Source organism: Typopeltis vanoorti, chromosome 6, assembly GCF_054136105.1.
Source record: "Typopeltis vanoorti isolate ZY-2024b chromosome 6, IOZ_Tvanoo_1.0, whole genome shotgun sequence".
NCBI classification, from domain to species: Eukaryota; Metazoa; Arthropoda; class Arachnida; order Uropygi; family Thelyphonidae; genus Typopeltis; species Typopeltis vanoorti.
The window spans coordinates 83,741,078-83,762,898 of NC_143554.1; the positions used below are offsets into that span (position 1 = coordinate 83,741,078).

General features: G+C 35.4%; 1 protein-coding gene across 2 annotated transcripts in view; it reads right to left on the reverse strand.

Annotated features, from left to right (window-relative positions):
* Window positions 1-876: 876 nt before the first annotated feature.
* Window positions 877-21,821, reverse strand: part of LOC150105644 (cation-dependent mannose-6-phosphate receptor-like) — a 179,358-nt gene continuing 158,413 nt past the window's right edge. For both annotated transcript variants that reach the window (XM_090394969.1, XM_090394968.1), the window contains exons 6-7: window positions 8,872-8,998; window positions 877-1,508 (exon numbers count right to left, since the gene is read on the reverse strand). In XM_090394969.1, the coding sequence (XP_090251095.1) occupies window positions 1,449-1,508; window positions 8,872-8,998 (187 nt within the window). In that variant the 3' untranslated portion in view covers window positions 877-1,448. The remainder of the gene's footprint in view (window positions 1,509-8,871; window positions 8,999-21,821) is intronic.

Here is a 21,821-nt window from a genome sequence, read left to right on the forward strand (position 1 = left end):
GGCTAATACAAACAAAACGAATCTTTCAGCAACCAGTCTCGAATAACCTACAACCTAGTTCAACAACAAAAAAAAATTCTGCTGTTGCTTATGACAAAATAGGCATTGCTCTTAATACTTTTTTCAACTGTTTACATACCATGAAGGTTAACTTTTTTTTTTTTTTTTTTTTTTTTGTTGTAAAAATCAGTGTCAAGAGTTATAGTACATTTATGAAACATATTTTGCTTAAACTTATGTATTGTACTGAATTTTCCCACAAAATGGTCTAACTGATAAATATCACTTCATTATCGTTTTGGGATCTCTGGCAAAATAATGAAATTTTGTTAGACTCTAAATACCACATTTTACTAAATTCAATCAAGCCAGTATTCAATTATAAATATGAGTTTGAACTGCTGAAAATGATCTGATTGGACTACATGAACATCTTTGTGTCATTCAAAACTTTAATAAATTTCATCAAGCCAGAGCAGGGCTACTGCAATATACCCCCACCCCCACAGGCACAGTACTGATGTGCTGTAGGTTTTGCAACCTTTCATCTGTGTGCATCTGATATATATATATATATATATATATATATATATATATATATAAGGTTTGCTACATGTGGATAACAAACAGAATCATAACAGGTGCTTAAATTTTGCAAAATACATCTAATAACAATGCTTATCAAGCCACATATCTCTTTTGACTTCATTTTATTGATATGAAATGCACTGCATTTTATAGAATAGATAATTTAAAAATAAGTGATTAAAAAGAATTATGACAATGCATTACTATTAATTTATCATATAATTTCTGGATGGTATACTGCACTAGTTATTAATGAACAGTAAGTACTGAATTTAGATGAACACAGTGTTAACTACACAAAACTATTTATTTTGACCTTATCGATGACTAGCAGGTTTGGTAATCTTAACCAATAAAGAAAAGATTGGCACAATGCAAAAGTACAATTCAAAGCAGCAAATTTAATTCTAGATTTTTCTTCTATTAATGTTACAATACACAATTAAGGCATTGCAATTTATTGTTCAATGTTTTTTTGTTTCCTCAGGATATTAGCCTTAAGTACATTTTCAGACAAATAATATGCACATTTGATAATATAGTTATTTTAAATAGCCATTAAAAAGTATAAACAGTTTTTTTGATGTACTTCGTGATAACTTAATGCAAAGCAGCCACAAGACAAAAGTATAAAAACTACCAGGAAAAAATTCTTGAGATTACTGTAGATAAAAGGACAGTTTCCCCACCCTATCACAAAATTTCATAAAAAATATTCAGGCACTGTTGTAGAAAGATGAGGTCATAAACCTGAAAACCTCTGAATCTTAATCTAAAGACATCTTAAAGCAACAGAATATTTCTGTTGACTTACAAATTTCAGGTTTGTTGTACAGCCTTATTTTCTTGACTGTAAATTTTTAAATTCTCTCATATCCACTTCCTGTTCTGCAACCGCTAAACACAAAGACTGTGCCATCCTATTAAAAAAAAAAAAAAATCAAGTAATCTGTTATATTATATATCCATCTATTTTCTATGAAAACTAATTTTCTTTATAAGGGCAATTTTTTTTCTTTCTCATGATATCTTTGTATTCTCTCTGATAATTAAGAAACTGTATATAGTATGTATACAGATACTACATATATATATATTCATATTGAATGACCCAACCCAAGTTTTTCATCTCATACTGTGGGTTCTGTAATGGATTACAAATAAATGGCACAATTAAATTACTAATAAATATTCAGTAATCTATGACATGTTATGTTATCGTTTATTGTTGCTGAAGTTTCTTATGTTGTCTATTTTTCAAACTGCTAAAGCCATGCAGAATGACAAGATTTAGGTTATAAAACATTCAGAGTAATTAGTAAAAAGATTATTCTGAAACATTTAAATCCTAGATAATTTTCATACCACATTTTAGAGTATCCATACTAGATATTTTTAAATAGCTATTAAAAAGTAAAAATAGATTTTTTTGATGTTTTATCATGGATAATCAAGTTTTCATCCATGTATTCTTCTATTAATGTTAACTATTAGTCTGATGAACAACTCAGTGGATGAAAGCAGATCATATCATCTACTGTCCACTAAAGAATCTGATAAGTAACCTTTTTCATAGCAGCAGAATTTAAAACAGTAATGTTCCACACAGGAACATTACTGTTTCTAGTAAAATAAAAGTCAGAATATTTCATTTATATGAATACTGCTGATAGAGTTAAATAGAGAGAGAGGGAATTTGATTGATGGCAGAAAAGTTTTATCGATGATGGGACTTAAATGCACAACTATAAAAACAAAACCAACATTCATAAACAAGGTGTTCATTGATGCAAAAATATCATAATGCAGGTGATTCTTGCAAACTCACAGGATCCAAAGAAACAGTTTGCTATAGTACTTCTGTTTCACAAAATCCACCTGTTAATAGAATACAGGATCTTACAAACATAAAAGTATCATTTTAGTTACCTGGAGAAGAAAAAAAAAGGGATGGAAGATACATTACTCCCCATCCTATTTTGATAGAATTTCCTAAATTCTATTCAGCATGGCTGTGTGGCTATATAGCCATGTGATAACTTCCATAATGCAGATTGATAGAAGACCTTACAGTGTACTCCTTATCATGAACTTATTTTTTAATCATTTCTGAGTGGGGAAATAATTTTGATATCATGTTTAATACATTGACTGCCACACTAGAAAAAAAAAAATGTTTTCCTTGGGACTATGGTGTTTTATTACGAAAATAGAATAAAAATTTCAAAAACAAAACGATCCTTTCTAATAAAGAAGATGTACTGTGTGCTATGAAAAAAACACAAGCTGAGAAAGGACATGAATATGCCATGAAAAGATGTAAACAGACAGCATGGAAATGCAGCAAATGTAATGTGTACTTTTGTGTAAAATGCTTTTTCCTAAAACATACATCAATAAAAAAGTAATATAAAAACTTGAAACTTAGTAATGTAAAAAGTAATGTGGAAACTTGAAAAATAGTTCATAAATAAAGGCAAAGTGTTTTTCTTGACTTGTCAGGCTTAAGTGTAAAATTTAGGTAAAAATAAATAGAAAAATGAAATTTATTGACTTCTATCCATTTGATCCACATTTTTAGAATTAAATTCAATATTAATTGTAACAATAAGACCAACAAGTAAGATTTTCATGAACCAACTGCAGGGTTTTGCCCAGGGGGGGGGGGGCTTACTGATTAGGAAAATGAATTATTTTTCTTATTTTGTATATGCAGCACCCCCCACTTAAAATTTTCACTGGTCGCCACTGGAATACTCCCTAATAATTAACATTATCTAATATGTACAGTAATCTACTGTTTACCCAACAACAGTGGTGAAGGTACTGTTCTGATAAATGAAGGGTTGGATAAGTGAAGTACAAAATTACATAGTACTCTACCACAAGTTAGATGACATATCAGTCACAGTTAACTGAAGGATTATTGTTTAGAAGGTCAGATAAATGTGTATATGCATTTCATACGAAACCTTTTTTTTCATCATCAATTTCCTGTAAATCCTCAAGGGGTGTTCAGGCCACTTATGACAACACTACACAGTTAAGTTTACATTGTTATTAATCTCTTATCAACGATTTTCCTCCAAATTATTCTACTACTTGAGAGCACTCCAATATTGTCATATATAACATTTTGTGCTTCTAAGGCACATGACTGAATCAATCCACCTACACCTTGATCTTCTTCTAGGTCTCTTTCTTGCCATCCAACATGTATTGCTAACCATTCCTCACCCATTACATTTAAGTCACCATACCACTAAGTTCTGCTCACACATTCTTGAATGTAAACTTGAATATCAAGTTCCTTTCGAATATCTTCATTTTTAACATGATTCTGTCACTGATGCCATCTGTTCACTCCCCTAATCTTTCTCAGAACTCTTATCTGTGGTGTCTAGTCCTTGATCAAGTACTTTATTTCTAACTCAATTCTCAGATCCATTACTTAAAACTAGTTTGAAAATCATCTTGTATATCGTTAGTTTTGTGTTTTGGCTAATTTCTTTCTTATTCCTTATAAATTTATTCAGCTGGCTTCCCCACAATAAAAGCTTTACTTATCCTACTGTTGTCTATTTCCAAATTTAATTTGCCATCTTTAAAAGTTTTGCAGTAGCTACACTGCATAATTCAGAGGACCTGGTCGGAAGGTTGAATTCCAGATAATTGGAGAGATGGGAACTATGAGAGCTCTCATGGTTCTCACCTGTTTTTTAAAAAAAAGAGAGGGGTGGTTGAATGTGAGAATTAGAGAGGAATTTCTTTACTAAGTGTTCCAGGTAAGATTTATTCAAGAATACTTGAATAGAGGTTGAGCTGGAGAACAATTACCAGGGTTGAGGCCAAATAGAGGTTGTCAAGATCAGCTTTTCACTTTATGACAAATAACTGAAAAATCAAAAGAATATGAAAAGGATCTTGAAGTTTTACAGATTTGAAAAAAACAAAAGAGAAGGTGCTCAAAGAAAAACTTTTCAAAACACTAAACTTAGATGGGGTAAATAAATTAAACAGAGCAATACATAGTCTGTAACTGCATTGTAAATCAGCAGTTAGAAATGAAGGAAATACAGGAAGATGCTATAAAATCAAGGATAAAACAAAGATGCACATTATCTCCACTTTTATTCATCATCTATATGGATTGCAGTAGTAAAGAGAGTGGCATTAAACCTGATATTATAATTACAATATCAAACTTAGCTCTTTGCTTTATGCAGATATAGTGTTGTTACTCCTAAACACATCCAGTGCAACTGGCTAAATTACATAACAGTTGTAACAAATTTGGAATAAAAATCAGCAACAAAAAGACCAAAACAAGCTTCAGCTGCATTTTCAATAGAGAACCACAGAACTTAATTAAATATATCAGTAGATTCTGGTTAATTGGCCCAATAGTTAATCAGGGCAGCTTTTTTTTTTTTTTTTTTTTGAATAAGCCTAGAAGAAAAAAAAAGATGAGAGTATAACAAGAATTTACTTGGGGACACAATCTCATTTTAACTGGGCCAGCCAGTAACCTCAATCTCATAGTGTGTTAGTAAAATTACATAATCCTGCTTCAAAAATTTAGTGCTGATGAAGCAGCGTTATTTTATCATGCTGACTGGATGGTTCCTTGCGTTATATGCATGTTACACTGTTTGAATAATAATAAAAAAAAAAAGCAATTGGTCATGTAAGTGTTATGATGTTCAAATATGTAAGAAACCAATAAATAGAAGCTGTTAGTTATTGGAAAAAGGGACAGGTCTTGATGCTTTAAACTCTACATTCTAATTCCTGGCATTAGAATGTCAAGTTCACCAGCTCAGTATCATGCTAAGAAAAATGCACACATGACATCTGAAATTTTTAAGAACTGGCTTGTGAGTTGGGACTAGAGATGTTGGAGATAATGTGCTCGATGATACTGTTTTATTGCTATTTTTATATGACGAATGATAATGAATGAATTCCTTTTGGTATTCAATCATCTATTTTAGTTACAGTAAGGATACTATACTCAGGTTTGTCTCCTATGGAAACGCTATTACTGATCAGACAAGTATATGAGGCGATGTAATGTTCTGATAAAAACCTAAAACAAAAATGATATTAAAGCAACTGATATAACCACAAGATATGAGGATATAAGAACATAAGTGACCTTCATAACCCTGCTACTAGTATATTCTTTCTTGTGATTATACATGGGGGGAGTCTTTACAGGCCCCTCTTATATAAATCAATTCAAAGGAAACTTAAGTATATACAAGAATAATTTAATACACAAAATATTATTTATAGTATGAGAGTGGTCTGAAAAGTTCTCGGTCTAACAATGAAAAAACGAATTTATAATTTCAAAATTATTTTTCAACATAATCTCCCTTAAGACTAATACGTTTATTCCAGTGATGCTCCAGTGCCATTATCCCGTCCTTGTAGTGGTTCCCAGTAAGATCTGCAAAATACCCCTATACAGCTGCAATCACCTCTTGATTTGAAGAAAAACACTGACCAGAGAGAAGAGTTTTAGTTTTGAGAAGAGACAGAAGTCAGAGAGAGCCAAATCTGGGAAATACAGTGGATGTTTCAACAATTCATAGTGCAAATCCCTTAATTTTCCCATTCCCAAAACACCTTTGTAGGCAGGTGCATTATCCTGATGAAAGATGATTTTTTTCTTCTGCAAACTGGGTCTTTTCTTATGAATTTTTTCATCCAGTCTGGTTAAAAGATCGGAATAATATTTCCTGGTTATTGTTTTACCCTTTTCAAGATAATTATTAAACAAAATGCCTTTAGCATCCCAAAACACCAATGCCATGACCTTTCCTGCTGATGGAACCAACTTTGTCTTTTTTGTGCTGAACAACTGGCTTCTGTCCACTGTTTTGACTGCTGTTTGGATTCTGGTGGGTAATGGTGAATCCAAGTCTCATCCATAGTAATAAATTGATGCATAAAATCAGTTTTATTCTTGTTAAAACGCTCCAAGCAATGTTCAGAGATTTTCATGCGTGTGGATTTTTGATCTGCTATGAGCAAGTGCGGCACCCATCTTGTGCAAAGCTTTTTCATTTGCAATTCTTCATGCAAAATATATCCTACACGTTCTTTTGAAATGCGTATATCTCAGCAATTTCATGCACTTTGACTCACCGGTCATCCAATACCATATCGTGCACTTGATCAATGATTTTTGGTGTTGTTACACTTTTTGAATGTCCTTTACGTGCATCATCTTCAAGGCTGGTACAGCCACATTTAAACTTGGCAGCCCATTTCTTAATTGTGAAAGAAGAAGAGTGCATATAAACTTTTATGAACTTCGAATGAATTTCTTTTGACGTTAAACCTTCTTTTACAAAGCATTTTATAACCACATGATATTCAATTTTATCCATTTCAAGGGATACAGACAACACTTTTGCTTCAGACAGCTGTATAAAACAAACTACTTGATAGAATGACTTGCAATTTCACATGGATGCTTATGACAGATGAACCAACTTAGAAAAATCAATAAAAAATCGTGCTGATAGTGTTGCCATCTATGGTCGAGGCCAAGAACTTTTCAGACCGCCCACATAATTACATATATACATAATTCATCTAGTGAACACAAAAAAAATTATGCTGTGAATTAAAAATATTAAGTCACCTGTCACTTTCTCTCAATTTGAACTATACAAACAATTAAAGATGAACTGTGTGTAAGCTCAACTAAAAATTAAAAAACTCAATCACAAATATATAAGCCAAGACACATCATCATAGTAATCTATTAGTTGCACTCTAAGTAACTTTGAGTAAACTTTCAACAGTTAGTTCTGTGAGTGAACTAAACAGAGCAGATAAATTATATCAAATGTCTATGCTGCAACCGTCCATTACACTTTCAACATGAGAATTAAAGAAACAAAATAGGCTTACCTTCCAGTAACTGACCGAACATTTTAACAAATGCTATTTCCATTCAATATGAAAGTTCTCACATAACAATGAAGTACATATATTAGTTTCTAGTTTCTTCTATTCCAATCACCATTGACAGTAGCAATCATTAACCATTCCTTTATTTCAAATGAACAGATTCCTATAAGAAGTACTTGAAAATATCAGTTACCATTAACAAACTGTACACCTGACCACTTCTTAAATAAAACCTCCATGCTATTTCTCAAATTCATGAAAATTCTGGATCCATATTATTCCATAACTTTGAATTTACTTCCCAGAGGTTTGGTTTGGAAGGTGGTCAAACAGGAAAAAGTTATCAAGAAGGTCTATGTGCAACTATAAAGTGGGTGATTAATCAGAAGTTATGTAGTCAACTAGCATCATGTTAACAGTGCATGGGAAATGATAAGGCAGTATCTAACACAAGCAATACATAACTGCATACCAAGAGTTAAGCATATAAATAGTGTAGGAATGAGATGGATGAATGGCGAAATCAAGCAAGCAGTGTTACAAAAGAAGTTATGGAAGTACAAGATAGTTAACAGCATGCTCTGTTGCTAACCAAAGAAACACTGTGTGACATCATGCAAATAGCATTTGTCACATCCGAGTTCTTCTCTAAAGTGAAGTTGGTGATATCACCATCAACAGGCACCTTTGTGTAGAGGTAAATATCTTCTAAAAAATTAACTGAAATATTATTATTCAGTTTCTGCAGTATTTTCTTCCCCATGTGTCTAAAAATTATCCATGAACTGAAGAAATTAGTTTCACTCAACTAACTGTTCTGCTGCAATGTCAACAACGTAAGCAGTAACAGTACATGCGTGTGTGTTATGTTCCATCAAGTCGTTTCCGACTCCTGGCGACTCCATGAACACACACACACTCTCCATTCTGATATGTCCCTGACCATGTCTTTCAGAACTTCTAGGTGCACTCCATTTGCTTCTTTAACTCTATCCACCTATCTAATTATTGGTCTTCCTCTTCTCCTGCTTCCATCAACTTGAGCAAGCATCATCATCATCTTCTGCAGACTGTCAGTAACAGTACATACATACATATAAACAGTAACAGTACATACACTCTACATAATTATTTAAATTTTTCATCAATTCTTGGCTAAAATATTATTTACGATATTTTAATGCAAATATGTATTTAAATAAAATATTTATAAATAACAGAATGCATACTGCACTTGAATAACCATTCAAGAAATACTCAGTACACTCTCTTTCTTGTTATATGTCAAATGCTTACTGTACTAATGAAGTTCACTAAAAAATTTCATTGTACAAAAAATATAAACATACATACCCGAACTAATAATGGAAGGTCTAGCCAAAAATCATAATGTGGTATCAGTTCCTTTCCTGAAGCTCCTCTCACTAATTTCATATACAGTATGCCTCCACATAGGTAAATCAGCACAAACACAAAGAATCTAAACAAAGATAATGCAGAATGATATAAACAAGTCTTAATGTATGCAGCAGAAACCCATTATAATGAGTTTAAAATGTTTAATTTGTTCATTACAGATATAGAGGCCTTCAGATAATTTGTTCATTACAGATATAGAGGCCTTCAGATTTTCTAGTTTTTAATAGGTTTGTTGCAGCCTTGAGTTTAGTAATCGTGAAATCAGAGTTAATCAAATTTTATTCCTCACTTGGAGTTCTTAATATCTTATTTTTTTAAGTGTGTTTTAGGGAATTTTCCATTCAGCACAACTGGTGAGCAATTTGATTAGCTATTAATTTAGTGCAATCCTTCTTAATTCTGTTGATAAAGTTCCATGCCTTCTTACTACTGTGAGTCATGTCAAGGACGTCTATTTCTTTTTTCCATTAGGAATCTCTTTCCTCTGCCATCTCAGAGCATAATTTTTCCTCCTGCATCGATAGTCTCCTCTGAGAAGGGAGTTGATTTTGTAAAGTTGTAAGTAGCATGGTTTAGCATACTGGGCTTGCATATCATTAGAGAAGCCTGGAATGTAGTTTGTATGACATCCTTGAAGAATGTGTTTGGTGGAGATTTTCCTCTGCATTTTTAAGAATTGAAAATATTCTTGAGGGTTTGGAGGGACTGACCTAAGTGTGGAGAGGTCAAGTTCTTCCATGAAATCCTCCCAGTTGCTTTTTTTGAAGTTAAATCTTAGTCTATAAGGGACTCTGTTATGTTTAATGGATGGGTTAAATTGTAGCATATAGGTCTATGTTGGGGTGGAATGGGATTTAAAACCTTTTAAACACAAGTGTTGGATATTTTTGAACTAAAAAATATGAGGTTTATATAGGGTTATAACAAATATAGGGTTATAGCCCCACTTCCATCTGGCACTGCTGAAAGAAGCTGGGAGTTCCAGATTATGTATTAGATTTAATGAGAAGTTTGCAGTTCATTTTTTCAACAAGTTCTCCATCTTCATTGTACTTTGTATAACCCCAGTTAGTGCTGTGGCTGTTAAAGTCACCTAATACTACATTAGTCATGTAAGCATTATTACTGAGGAGCTATGTTCTCCCCAGGACCTTTTGAATGGGCAAACCACCCGGCTGGTTTTACTGACCACCTGGCTAATTAATGTTATGAATTGACATGGCTAAATAATGAGCAAGAATGGAAAAATAATTTAAGACATTTTTTAATTAATAGTGATGAGAAATCAAACCGGAGAGTCTCGATACTCGTTTCTTGCATTGCAAGCCACATCTCAAGAGCTTCGGATATTCACTTTGATGCACACCAATCACACGGAAGAAGACAAAAATCGGGATCTCGAATACAACAGCATTGGTTGCAAAGAAGATCTTTTATGAAAGAGACATAATTTTGATGTTTGAAAGAAATAAATTGTGAAAATTGAGCGAATTCGAATTGAAGGCAAAAATCTATAGATTTTTAACATCGATTTTTGCCTTCAATTCGAATTCGCTCAATTTTTATTTTTCTTAATAATGGTTTATGTCCAAAGATCGTGAGTCAAGTATTTAATATTTTATTTTGTAAAAGAAAATAGGCCTGCACATTAAATATAGTTGTGATCTCGGGGAATTCTCGAAACTCTCGAGGACTATGACATTAGTCTCGAGTGATACCAATTCCCATTCCTAGTAATTAATACTTATAAATAGTAAACGTGCGTTATGTGTTTCGGGTATTACTGTCAGTGCATAATTCAGTGATTTGTTCTGATTAATTTAATAACAATGATATTTTGTATTTATTAAATTACCCTGTAATGAGTAAAAAGTCAAGTCAGAAACCCACACACTTAAGTTGTTTTAAGAAAGATGAAACTGATAAGCATAGTAGCGAAGACACCAAACCAACAACAGAATCGTCGATTTCTGCAGAGTCTCTTTCAAATGTAAAACGTGCATCTAAACACCGCTTATCGGGTATTAACAGTGAGTGGTTTTAAAAATTCCATTGGTTAGTGGTGAAAGATAATGGAATGATGTGTTCCACATGTATGAAATATGGAAAGAGACGACCCACAAATAAGGACATGACTTGGGTAACTATACCATGCACAAGACTTCGAAAAGAAAGCTTGGTTGACCATGAAGAAAACAAGTTACACACCGATTCTTGTTCAGATACATTTGAAAAATGTATACTAGAAGAAACTGGTATAGGACAAATTGAAAAATCAATTTCAGTTCTGAATAACTTGCAGAGAGAGAGAGAGAGATGCTTTTCTGGATCTACGTAGTGGTTAGCAAAAAATGAGTTACCACATACGACATTATTTGAAAAATTGCTTGAGCATTGCAAGGCTATGGGCTGTTCCTACTTAGAACATCTTAACGTTGGTAAAAATGCACATTATACCTCAGAAAGAATAATGATAATTATTCTTTCTGATTGATAATTTAGTATAAAGAATTAGATCTGAAATACTGAAAAATATACATTGTGCAGATTATTTCAGTGTTTTATGTGATGAAACTACAGACATCTCAGTTTTAAAACAGCTGATTGTGCACATTAAATATGTTTGTCAACTTAGAAAAGAGGTCAGAGTTAGTTTTGTGACAACTTGCAATATCATTGATGACAAAGCTGAGACTAACTAACAAAGCAATTGAAACCCTTGACAGTCTAGGCTTATAAACTTGTAATTTAGTGGGCCTAGGATCTGATGGAGCAGCCATCATGATTGGAAAGCAAAAGGGAGTTGCAAAACTGCTCAAAGATAAAACAGATGGACTCATGGTCAACTTTCATTGCGTAAACCGCTGACTGGCTCTTACTAGTGCCCAAGCAGCTGCTGAAGTGCCTTATTTAGTCATGCTTAATGATATCTTAAGGCAATTATTTTTCTTCTTCCAAAATTCCTCAGTCAGGATGGCTGGTTTAACCCAAATCCAAAATATACTGAACAGTCCTCAGATTAAACTTAAAATGGCTATTCTAAATGGCTGTCTCACGATTCTGCAATACAGTCTCTAAGAGAATGCATGGTGAGTGTTATAGTTGCATTGTAAAGAGATGCCACCGAACGAAATGATATCACAGCTGAAGGTTTGAAGTAAATATATCAGAACATAAAATTTCGTAGCTTTACTAATGATGCTTTCAGATGTGTTACTGCATTTATCTAACTTGTCTAGATCATGGCAAAGGCAAGATGTTGACTTAACTGAAATAGAGCCAGTCTTAGAAGCCAGAAAACTATCCATCATGGAATTGAAAGACACTCCTGGCAGTCATTTTCAAAATCTTCATCAGCATCTTTCAGGTGAATGGTCAAACCTTCACATTAATTATTCAGATTCTAATTAGGTTTAAGACTACAATATATGATAAATACATAGGTACAGTTATTAAACACCTAGAAGCAAGATTTCCAGACATGCCAATCATTTCCTTCTTTTCAATGCAGAAAGTCATGATCAACGTGAGGCTTCTGAGATTCTTTTTGATTATTATTCTAGAAATGGAAGTCCTGCAGTTTTAAATTATGAAAGTACTAAACTAGAATGGGCAGTTGCATCAAAAATGATTAATGGACAGTCATAAAAAAATCTAGATCCAAGACAAATACTGCTGAAATTAGCAACAACATCTGAGCTCAAAGAGTCTTTTCCAAATTTAGCAAAACTAGCTGCTGTTGGACTGGCCATACCTATGAGCACAGCTGAATGTGAAAGGGGTTTCTCTGCATTAAAAAGGATAAAAACCTGTATGAGGAATCACATCAGTCAGAATGCTCTAAATAATCTGATGCTGATTTCACTGGAGGGACCAGATCCAACAGATTTTAATTATGAAAAAGCTGCTGACAACTGAGCTTCTAAGAAGAAGAGAAGAATTAATGTATAGAATTTTAAGCTGTGAGTATTACAAGGTTTTTCATTACTCAATGAGAAAATAAGAAAAATCCTAGTCTTGTTTGTTATAATTATTATATAAAATATTATCCTTGTTTGAAGTAATTTCTAATAAAATTACTATTTTAATTTGTTATGAAAAAGTGTCTTTCTTAACTGATTCAAAATTTTTGTACGCCCAGCTAATGCTTCATTCCACCCGGCTGATAAAAATTTCTGGGGAGAACATTGAGGAGGATGTTAGAAAGGAGAAAACTACTTCTGGTGGTTTATAAATTGAGATATTAAATTTGATTGTAATAATCTCAATGTTTCGGTTGTTTGCTGAATCAATGGATGATATGATAGAATTAAGTTTTCTTTAGTAAATATTGCCATGGGTTATCTCTTTCATGAGTTTCATGCCATGGATGTAAGATCTGGCGTCCCCCCCCCACCTCTGAGTTTCTTGCAGGCATAGCATGCCACTGCCATTATCTCTGCAAATATTTGTTGCAATAATTTGCAAATTATTGAAATTTTTGCAGGAATTTGTGAAATTCCTTTCAGTATCCTCTTGGGATACAATGTAGGCTGCACAAAGGACCACTCCTGCAAATCTTTCATAGCTCTTTGGCTTAAGCTTAATGAATCATACACAATGTCATTGAGTTTTCCTCATAAAGATGCTCCAATTTGCCTTGCAAAAGTTCCACCTCAGAAGGGACATTGATCAGGTTAATGGGACTCTCAGACCTACCCGAAGGATGACTGGGCAGTTTTGTGTTCTTTGACAAAGCTGCGAAGTACTTATTGGGTTACAGGGACTGGCATCAGTTCGCTGTCAGTAGTAACAAAGCATAAATCAGGATTGGTGTCAGTATTTCACTGATCGGAGTGAAAGGTGCCTAGTCATGTGGCATCAGAGACAGTCAAATATATTCTTAATATATGTCCTGTCAAATATACCAGGGCCTTTCCATTTTCATCACTATTATATTTCCACCATGTATTACGACTATTAAAATCAGCTGCATATACTGCAAGGTGTTTTATATATATATATATACGAGTAAAAATGACCGTGGCCAAGATGTACCAGAAAGTTTGAAGACATTTATTATTTAAAACTGCAAGGGAAGAAGGATAGATTGTTGATATACCATGGGTTTGTTCTGGTTCCTGTAAGAGGAGTGATGTCCCAGTGATAGCTTCATGCATATGTGGCACAGCTCTACATTTTGTGGGATGTGGCACCAATCATTGTGTATCTGGAGGTAATACATCTTCTGTTGGCATTCAACAGATCTTCAATATGTATTTCTTGTATAATGACTATATCAATGCTCTCTTTCAGAAGCAGTTTTTCCCAAAACCCAGTTCTTTCTATAGTTTGAACCTTCCACATTCAGCTGTAATACTCGGACCATTGGGCCTATGTGAACTGTGTATATATGTGATTTTAAGGCAGCTGGTGAAATAACTTCTTCAAATTTTCCCATGTATACACTGGTGATGGGAGGAAAAGGTGGGGAGCTTGTTAAACCATATTTCTGGAAATAACATTCCTTTCCAAGATCTTTTTTTCTTCCTGATGCCATAAAATCTTTTCCAGTATTGGAAAAGATTTGTGGTGTCAGGAAGAAAAAAAGATCTTCAAGGATATTGAGGGATTCTTCAAGTGGAATTAAACTGGCTATAATATTGGATGGGTTGATTAGAATGTCCACTAAATCTCTCTATAAAATGAACCAGTTTTTATTTTTTATGGAGTTTGAGTGTTCGATATGTTCTTGAGAAGCTTGAATGAATATTCAGAGAGAAAGAAAGTAGGATAACTTAGATCCTCTAGTATTGGAGAAAGTGGAATATTAGAGTTATGTATTTTTGGCACGCCATATGATAAAAGTGATTGGATATTGTGACTTATCATTTTAAATCTTTTGAAAAACCAACTGTGCATAAAATCAGATCTTAATTTATTTATTTCATATGAGGTTTCTATCTTTACTCCCTCATCCCTTAGGATGGGTTGTATGTATTTTATGACTATAAATTCGCACATGTTCACAGGGTCAGTTTTGCCTGTTCTGAGGGATGAAAAACCCAAACTTCTGGGTGCACCCCCCACCCACCTCAGTATGAGACTAGCTAACTCACATTTAGTCAAAAGAGACCAGATAAAGGGTCCTCATGTCATGGACAGGAATTGAGCCCAGGTCTTTCCGACCAAAGAGCTTCATCTATACTGACTGAGCTACGCAGGCTCTATCTTAATTAATCATAATCCATGACTTCTATAGATTCCAAGGCATGGAATCTGGCACAGACAAATTCCCAGATGGGCCTACTTACTTATGTGATAAAATATACTGGATCCAGAAGTGCACTGGATGCTGTTAAAAATCTGGTTTATTAAGTGTCTAAAGGGTACTTCTTGAACTAGTACCAATAATACACTTTGAAAAATTCCAATTTGATATAATTTAATGCAAGCTCTTATTCAGTTGGGGTCTCATTAGATATTACACTGTCTGAGCTAAAGATCCCTGAAACATCTGTGTAAACAGATATATAAGCAGAGTATGTAAGTATTCTGCTCTTTGTGTTTGAAAGAGCTGCATTTGTTATATTCCCATGATTTCTCAATTATTTGTTGTAAAGTGAAGATCTGATCCTGACAGCCTCTATTTGGCCTGAATCCAGCTTGTTCTTCACCAAGCTTTTCTTCCATAATTCTCTACCGTTTCTCAAGTACACTTGCATAAATGTTATCAGGAACACTCAGTAGGGAAACACCTCTGTAATTCTCACATTCAGTTTTATTTCCCTTTTTATATATGGGTACTATGAGAGCTCTACTCCAATCATCGGGAATTCATCCTTCTGTCCAGGCCTTCTGAACTATGCAATGCAGCCACTGTAAGACTTTTATACCATTTCAGCATTTCTGGTCGAATATCATCTACTCCTGCTGCCTTTCCACATTTCAAGCCTTCGATGGCTTTTTCTGCTTAACCCAGCCACTGGGGAGGGAAAATTAGCCCAGCTCGGTGCCAGTCCCAAGCCCGGATAAATTGGGAGAGTTGGCTTCAGGAAGGGCATCCGGCCATAAAAAACATGTCAAAACCAGGGATGAAATGTTGGATAACAGAGAAAGGACAATGGCTAGGGTGTCCCCATAAGCGATGCACAGTTCCGTTGCCCGAGGACTGTGAGAAGTGGGCTTGTCCTTGGGCTACCAAACCAAGGATGGATTCGGCTAAAGAAGCGAGTTCAACAGAAAGAGAGTGTGTAAAGTAAGAATCAGGTCGCTGAATGTGAGTATGATGAATGAGAAGAGTAGGGAGATAGTAGACATGATGAGAAGAAGGAAACTGACGATCTTGTGATTGCAGGAGACAAGGTGAAAGGGCAATAAATTAAGGAGCTGGCGGAAGGATATAAACTGTTTTACAGCAGGGTGAATGAGAATGGAAGAAACGGAGTTGGAATTATCATCGACAAGGAGCTGAAGGGTGGAGTCTGCGAGGTGTGTGCCGGAAGAACGATCGGATTATGAGTGTTAAGCTTGAGATTGGAGGAAGCATGGCTGTGTGGCTATGCTCCACAAGTAGGTTGTGGTGAGGAGAAGAAAGAGGCATTCTGGAGAGAACTTGACCAGGTAGTAATGGGAATCCCTGATGGTGAGAGAGTGATCGTCGGAGCAGATCTGAATGGGCATGTAGGAAGACGATGAAGTGGTGAAGAAAGGGTGCACGGGGGTTGGAGTAGTGGTGAAAGAAATGAAGAAGGTAAAAGAATCGTAGAGCATGCTGTGGCCTTTGACCTGGCTATAGCCAACACGTGGTTTAAGAAGAGAGTTGGACACCTGATAACCTATAAGAGCGGGGATAGAATGAGTCAAATTGACTATATTATGTGAGGTAGGAAACATCTGAAGGAGGTGAAAAACTGTAAAGTGATTAACGGAGAAAGTGTAGAGGCACAGCACAGGTTGGTTGTGGTAGGCTGTGATATAAAAGGGGAAAAGAAGAATAGACGGAAGTGGCAGAAAGATAGCAAAATAAAGTGGTGGAAATCGGAGGAGGAAGGCCCAAGGAATAAGTTTAAAGAAAAGGTATTGAAAGAAATGAAGTTACCAGAGGATGTGGAAGAATGGTGGGATGTAAATAGTCGGAATATTAGAAAAATTGGAGAAGAGAAAAATTGGAGAAGAGATGCTCAGTATAACATCAGGAAAGGGGCCACCCGAAGATAAGGAGGCATGGTGGTGGAATGAGGAGGTGCAGTTGGAGATCAAGGAAAAGAAAGAGGCAAAGAAAAAACGGGACATGACTGGAACTAGAGCCAACAAGGAGGCATATAGATTGCCGAAGAAAAATGCAAAGAGAGCTGTGGCACGGGCAAAGGCAGTTGATGAGGTTTATGAGGTACTGGAGAGAAACGGTGGTGAAGCTCAGTTGTTGAGAATAGCGAAAGCTAGAGATAAGGCCTCGAAAGACATAACATCAGTAAAGCAGATAAAGGACGCCTCAGGAGTAGTACTACAAGAGGAGGACAAAATCAGAGGACGATGGAAAGAATATTTCCATAACCTGCTAAATGAAGAGAATCCAAGAGAGAGAGAGGTGTGAGGATGGGAAGGCAAACGAGGGATTGGTGCAGGACATAAGCAGAGAGGAAGTGTATTGGGTACTGAGAAAAACAAAGAATGAAAAGGCTGTGGGGTGGATCAGATACCTGGGGAAGTGTGGAGAAGTTTGGGCAGTGAGGGCGTAGACATGTAATGGGATCTGATGAGGAAAATAGCCCAACAGGAAAAGATACTAGAGGAATAGAGGAAAAGCATTCTCGTCCCAATCTACAAAGGAAAAGGAGATGTTCAAGACTATGGCAACTATACAGGGATCAAGCTGATATCACACACGTTAAAGATATGGGAAAGAGTAATTGAAGGAAGGATACGGCGGGAAACGAAAATTGGTGAGGAACAGTTTGGATTTAGGCCAGGAAGAGGGACAACGGATGCGATATTTGCACTAAGGCGACTGATGGAGAAATATAGGGAGATGCAGGTGGAGCTGCATATGGTGTTTATAGATCTGGAAAAGGCGTACGACAGAGTGGCCAGGCAGGAGGTGTATGAGGAAGAAGGGGGGGAGGTGTCAGAGAAGTACGTGAGGTTGGTGAAGGAGATGTATGAGGAGCAAAAACTTGGGTCAGGTCTAGTGTCGGCATGACAGAAGGGTTCCCCCATTGTCGTAGGGCTCCACCAGGGATCGGCTCTGAGCCCCCTACCTCTTTGACCTGGTCATGGATGTACTAGTGGAGGAAGTCAAGAAGGAGGCACCATGGAGCGTGATGTTTGCTAACGACATTGTTCTCTGCAAATCATCCCGAGTGAAGCAAAAGACCCTGGAAGAGTGGAGAAAGGTATTGGAGGAGAGAGGCATGAGAATCAGCCGGGTGAAGACCAAATATATATCAACGGGGAGTGACGAGGATATGGTAATGACTCCAGGGTGAAAGGTTAACTTCAGGGAAGAAATCAACAGGGAGTGACGAGGATATGGTAATGACTCCAGGGTGAAAGGTTAACTTCAGGGAAGAAATTCAAGTACCTCAAGTCGGTCGTCGAGAGGAATGGTGGCCTGGATGAGGAAACACAGCACCGAATAACATGTGGCTGATGAACCAGAGGAAGATGAGTGGGGTCCTGTGCGACAAGAGAGTGAGTTGTAAGATGAAAGGAAAGCTGTATAAGATGGTGGTGAGGCCAGCGACGATCCCTGGCATGGAGACGTGGCTTATAACAAAGGCACAGGAAAGGAAGATGGAAGTAGTGGAGATGCGGATGTTGAGTAGTGTGACAAAGGACAGGATAAGGAATGACTACATCAGAGGGACGGTCAAGGTGGGACCGATTGGTAAGAAGGTACAAGAAAGCAGGCTGAGGTGATTCGGTCATGTAGAGAGGAGGAGTGAGGAGTATGTTGGTAAACGAATGGAGTGCATCGAGGTGGAGGGAAGGAGGAAAAGAGGCAGGCCCCAAGCTCAGGTGGAGGGATAATGTGGCAGAGGATCTTAGGAAGAAAGGATGGAGTTGGGAAGATGCCCTGGACCGGAGAACCTGGAGGAAGAAGATTAAAGATGGGAACGCCGACCCCGTTTAACACAGGATAAGGCATGGTGAAAGAAGAAGATGGCTTTTTCTGCTTCAAGTATGGATATGTATTCCTGTTGAGTGTTTTTTTTTTTACCACTGTACTATCACTGCTTGTTTCATTTAGTAATTTTTCGAAGCAATTACTCCATACTTCAAGGATATCTTTTTCTCCCCTTTTCATGTTACTTTTATCATCTCGAATTCCTTTTACAACGCTCTTTCCTCCATTTCTGAGCTTCAACAACTTCCAGAATATGCAACCTTCTTGATATTTATTTTCTATGTTTTTGCCAAAGTCTTCCCATGACTTGTTGAGCTAGTTTTACAGTGTTTAGCTTTCTTATATTTGTCTCTGTATTCTCTAAGATACTGACTTATTTGCCAGGAATTTTGATCTGCTTTCTTCTTTTCCTTCATTGCCTCTTTAACTTCCTGTGCCCACCCATGGATTTTTCTATCCTTCCAGGCAACCTTACCACATGCCTCTCTGGATGAATCAATGTTTTCTTCAGGCCCCGCCAATGAATCTCCAAGGTTTGGTTTCTGTTCTTAAAATCTTTCATTTTTGCTTCAATAATGTTTGTGTATTTTAATCTACCGTTTGCATCTGAGAGTGAACTGTAGACTAACTGTAGCATCTTTTCAATATGAAATTCAATTTTATCCTGCTCAAGACTAAATGGTGATCACTTACAATTTCAAATCCTCTGTACACTCTAGTGTCCTGCACCAGGGAGAAAATGTCACTATCAACTAATTGACTAAGTAATAAACATAGTCAATGAGACTTTTCTTATATATATATATATATATATATATATTCATTTCGCTTTTCATAAATTGACTGCTTTCTGTATCCAGTGACTGTATTATAAACAGCTGTTACATATTTTCTGGAACTGAAAATTTGAAACCAGATGTTAGGACAAATGTCTTTCGCTAGCTGCTATGTTTACTGCTACAATCTGTTCATTTGTGTTTGCATGCAGTATAGTCTGCAGAAGCGGAGTGTTTTCCCATTAAGTGTGTGTCATTCAAGTTGTCTCAAATTACAGTGTTCCTAAATATAGTACAATGATGTTAAATGTCTGTTTACTGTATTTAGTGATAAACAAAGTTACTTATTTTTCTTGCTTGTGCAGTTGGCATCTGTTGAGATTGGAAAGATTTTCACAGTACAGGAACATCTTTATTCTGGTCTTCAGAAACAGCAGACATAAGTAAAAATTTATCTATTCCTGAATAAAAATGAATACTTTAGTGTATTATAAGAAGTTGTTGATCTACCACAAAGGACTAGCATATGAGACACCTATCATTAATAAGTCAGAAGAGCCGCTGAAAAAAAAAAAATGAATGTAGGATTCCTGAATGTATGGATAATTCCAATAATGATCGAACATCATGTATTATTGCATAAAATGTATACTGAATCTCAGTAAATAAAATTCGTAGAAAATGAAGTGAAATATACATAAACCAGAGAAATATGTATACCATACACAAAAATTTTTTGAATGATTTGCTACTCCATCAAACCACATGTATTCCTGCCATACCTAAATGAATCACCTGATCAACATTATTCATTGGATTAGCCTCTCCCTACAGTTTTTAACTGCATTACTAAATGTATATACAGTGGCTGTTTATTATTAGTTAGTATTTATATACTTTGCAAACAAATCTTTCCATCTCTTCGTAATTTTTTTTTTTTAAATTATGTCATTGTAAATGCATATCTAGACTTTATAGGATCACATGCTATTTACTCTACCCAGCAACTCATAGGACACACATATCACAAATATTAATTATTAATAATTCATTTGTCATCAATGGAAGTATTTCTAATCACACTTATTCTTTCCTTTACATTTCCCATTCTCACATGACTTATTAATGATGGTTCACGTATTTCCATCTTTGAGTAATTCAAATATACTAACCAAATATAGCATCTTCTTCATTACTGTTTTCTAATATATCTTAAAACATTCTTCCCACACTCTGTGCAGATTTGGTTACAATTAATTGATGCCAAGAAATTATATTCTTGGTTTCATCTTTTATCCAAGTGTAAGCAAACAAAGTTTGCGTGTGTGTGAAGTCACTTCACGACTGTGCTACTTGTATATTATGAAAATTATAGGAAGGGCCATTACCTATACCAGTTTCGACCTTTATTGAGGTGTCGTCAGTGATGGGAAGTCATTAGCCTCTATATAGAAATAGCCAGTTGTGAAATGACTTCAAGCACAAGCTTTGTTTGCTTACACTTGGATAAAGGATGAAACCAAGAATATAATTTCTTGGCATCTTTAATTTATAGTATAACCAAGTGAAAAATCTTTCGACAGTATTCAAAGTTATCCTACAATTAATTACATTGGACCAATTCAGATGAGTGCTGATGCACTATGCCTTCTTAAAACTTTCCCACATCGATAAAAAAAAAAAAGCAATCGTAACAGTCAAATTGATTTGAATTTTGCAGCATAGGTTGCATAAGCCACACAAAAGAACACCTAACCAAAATGGGCACACAATGCCACTGGTTTAAACACTGATTTGTACACAGCTAGTTTACTGTTTTGACTAATCTCTCTGTTATTCTATATAAATATATTCAGTTGTCCTACCATACCAGATTTGTTAATTGTCTATTTCCAAATTTAATTTGCCATCTTCACTAAAAATTGTGCCTAAATAGCTGAAATAAAAAAAACTTGTTCTAAAACTTGTTCTTCATTAAGGATGCAGTTGATATTTTCAAT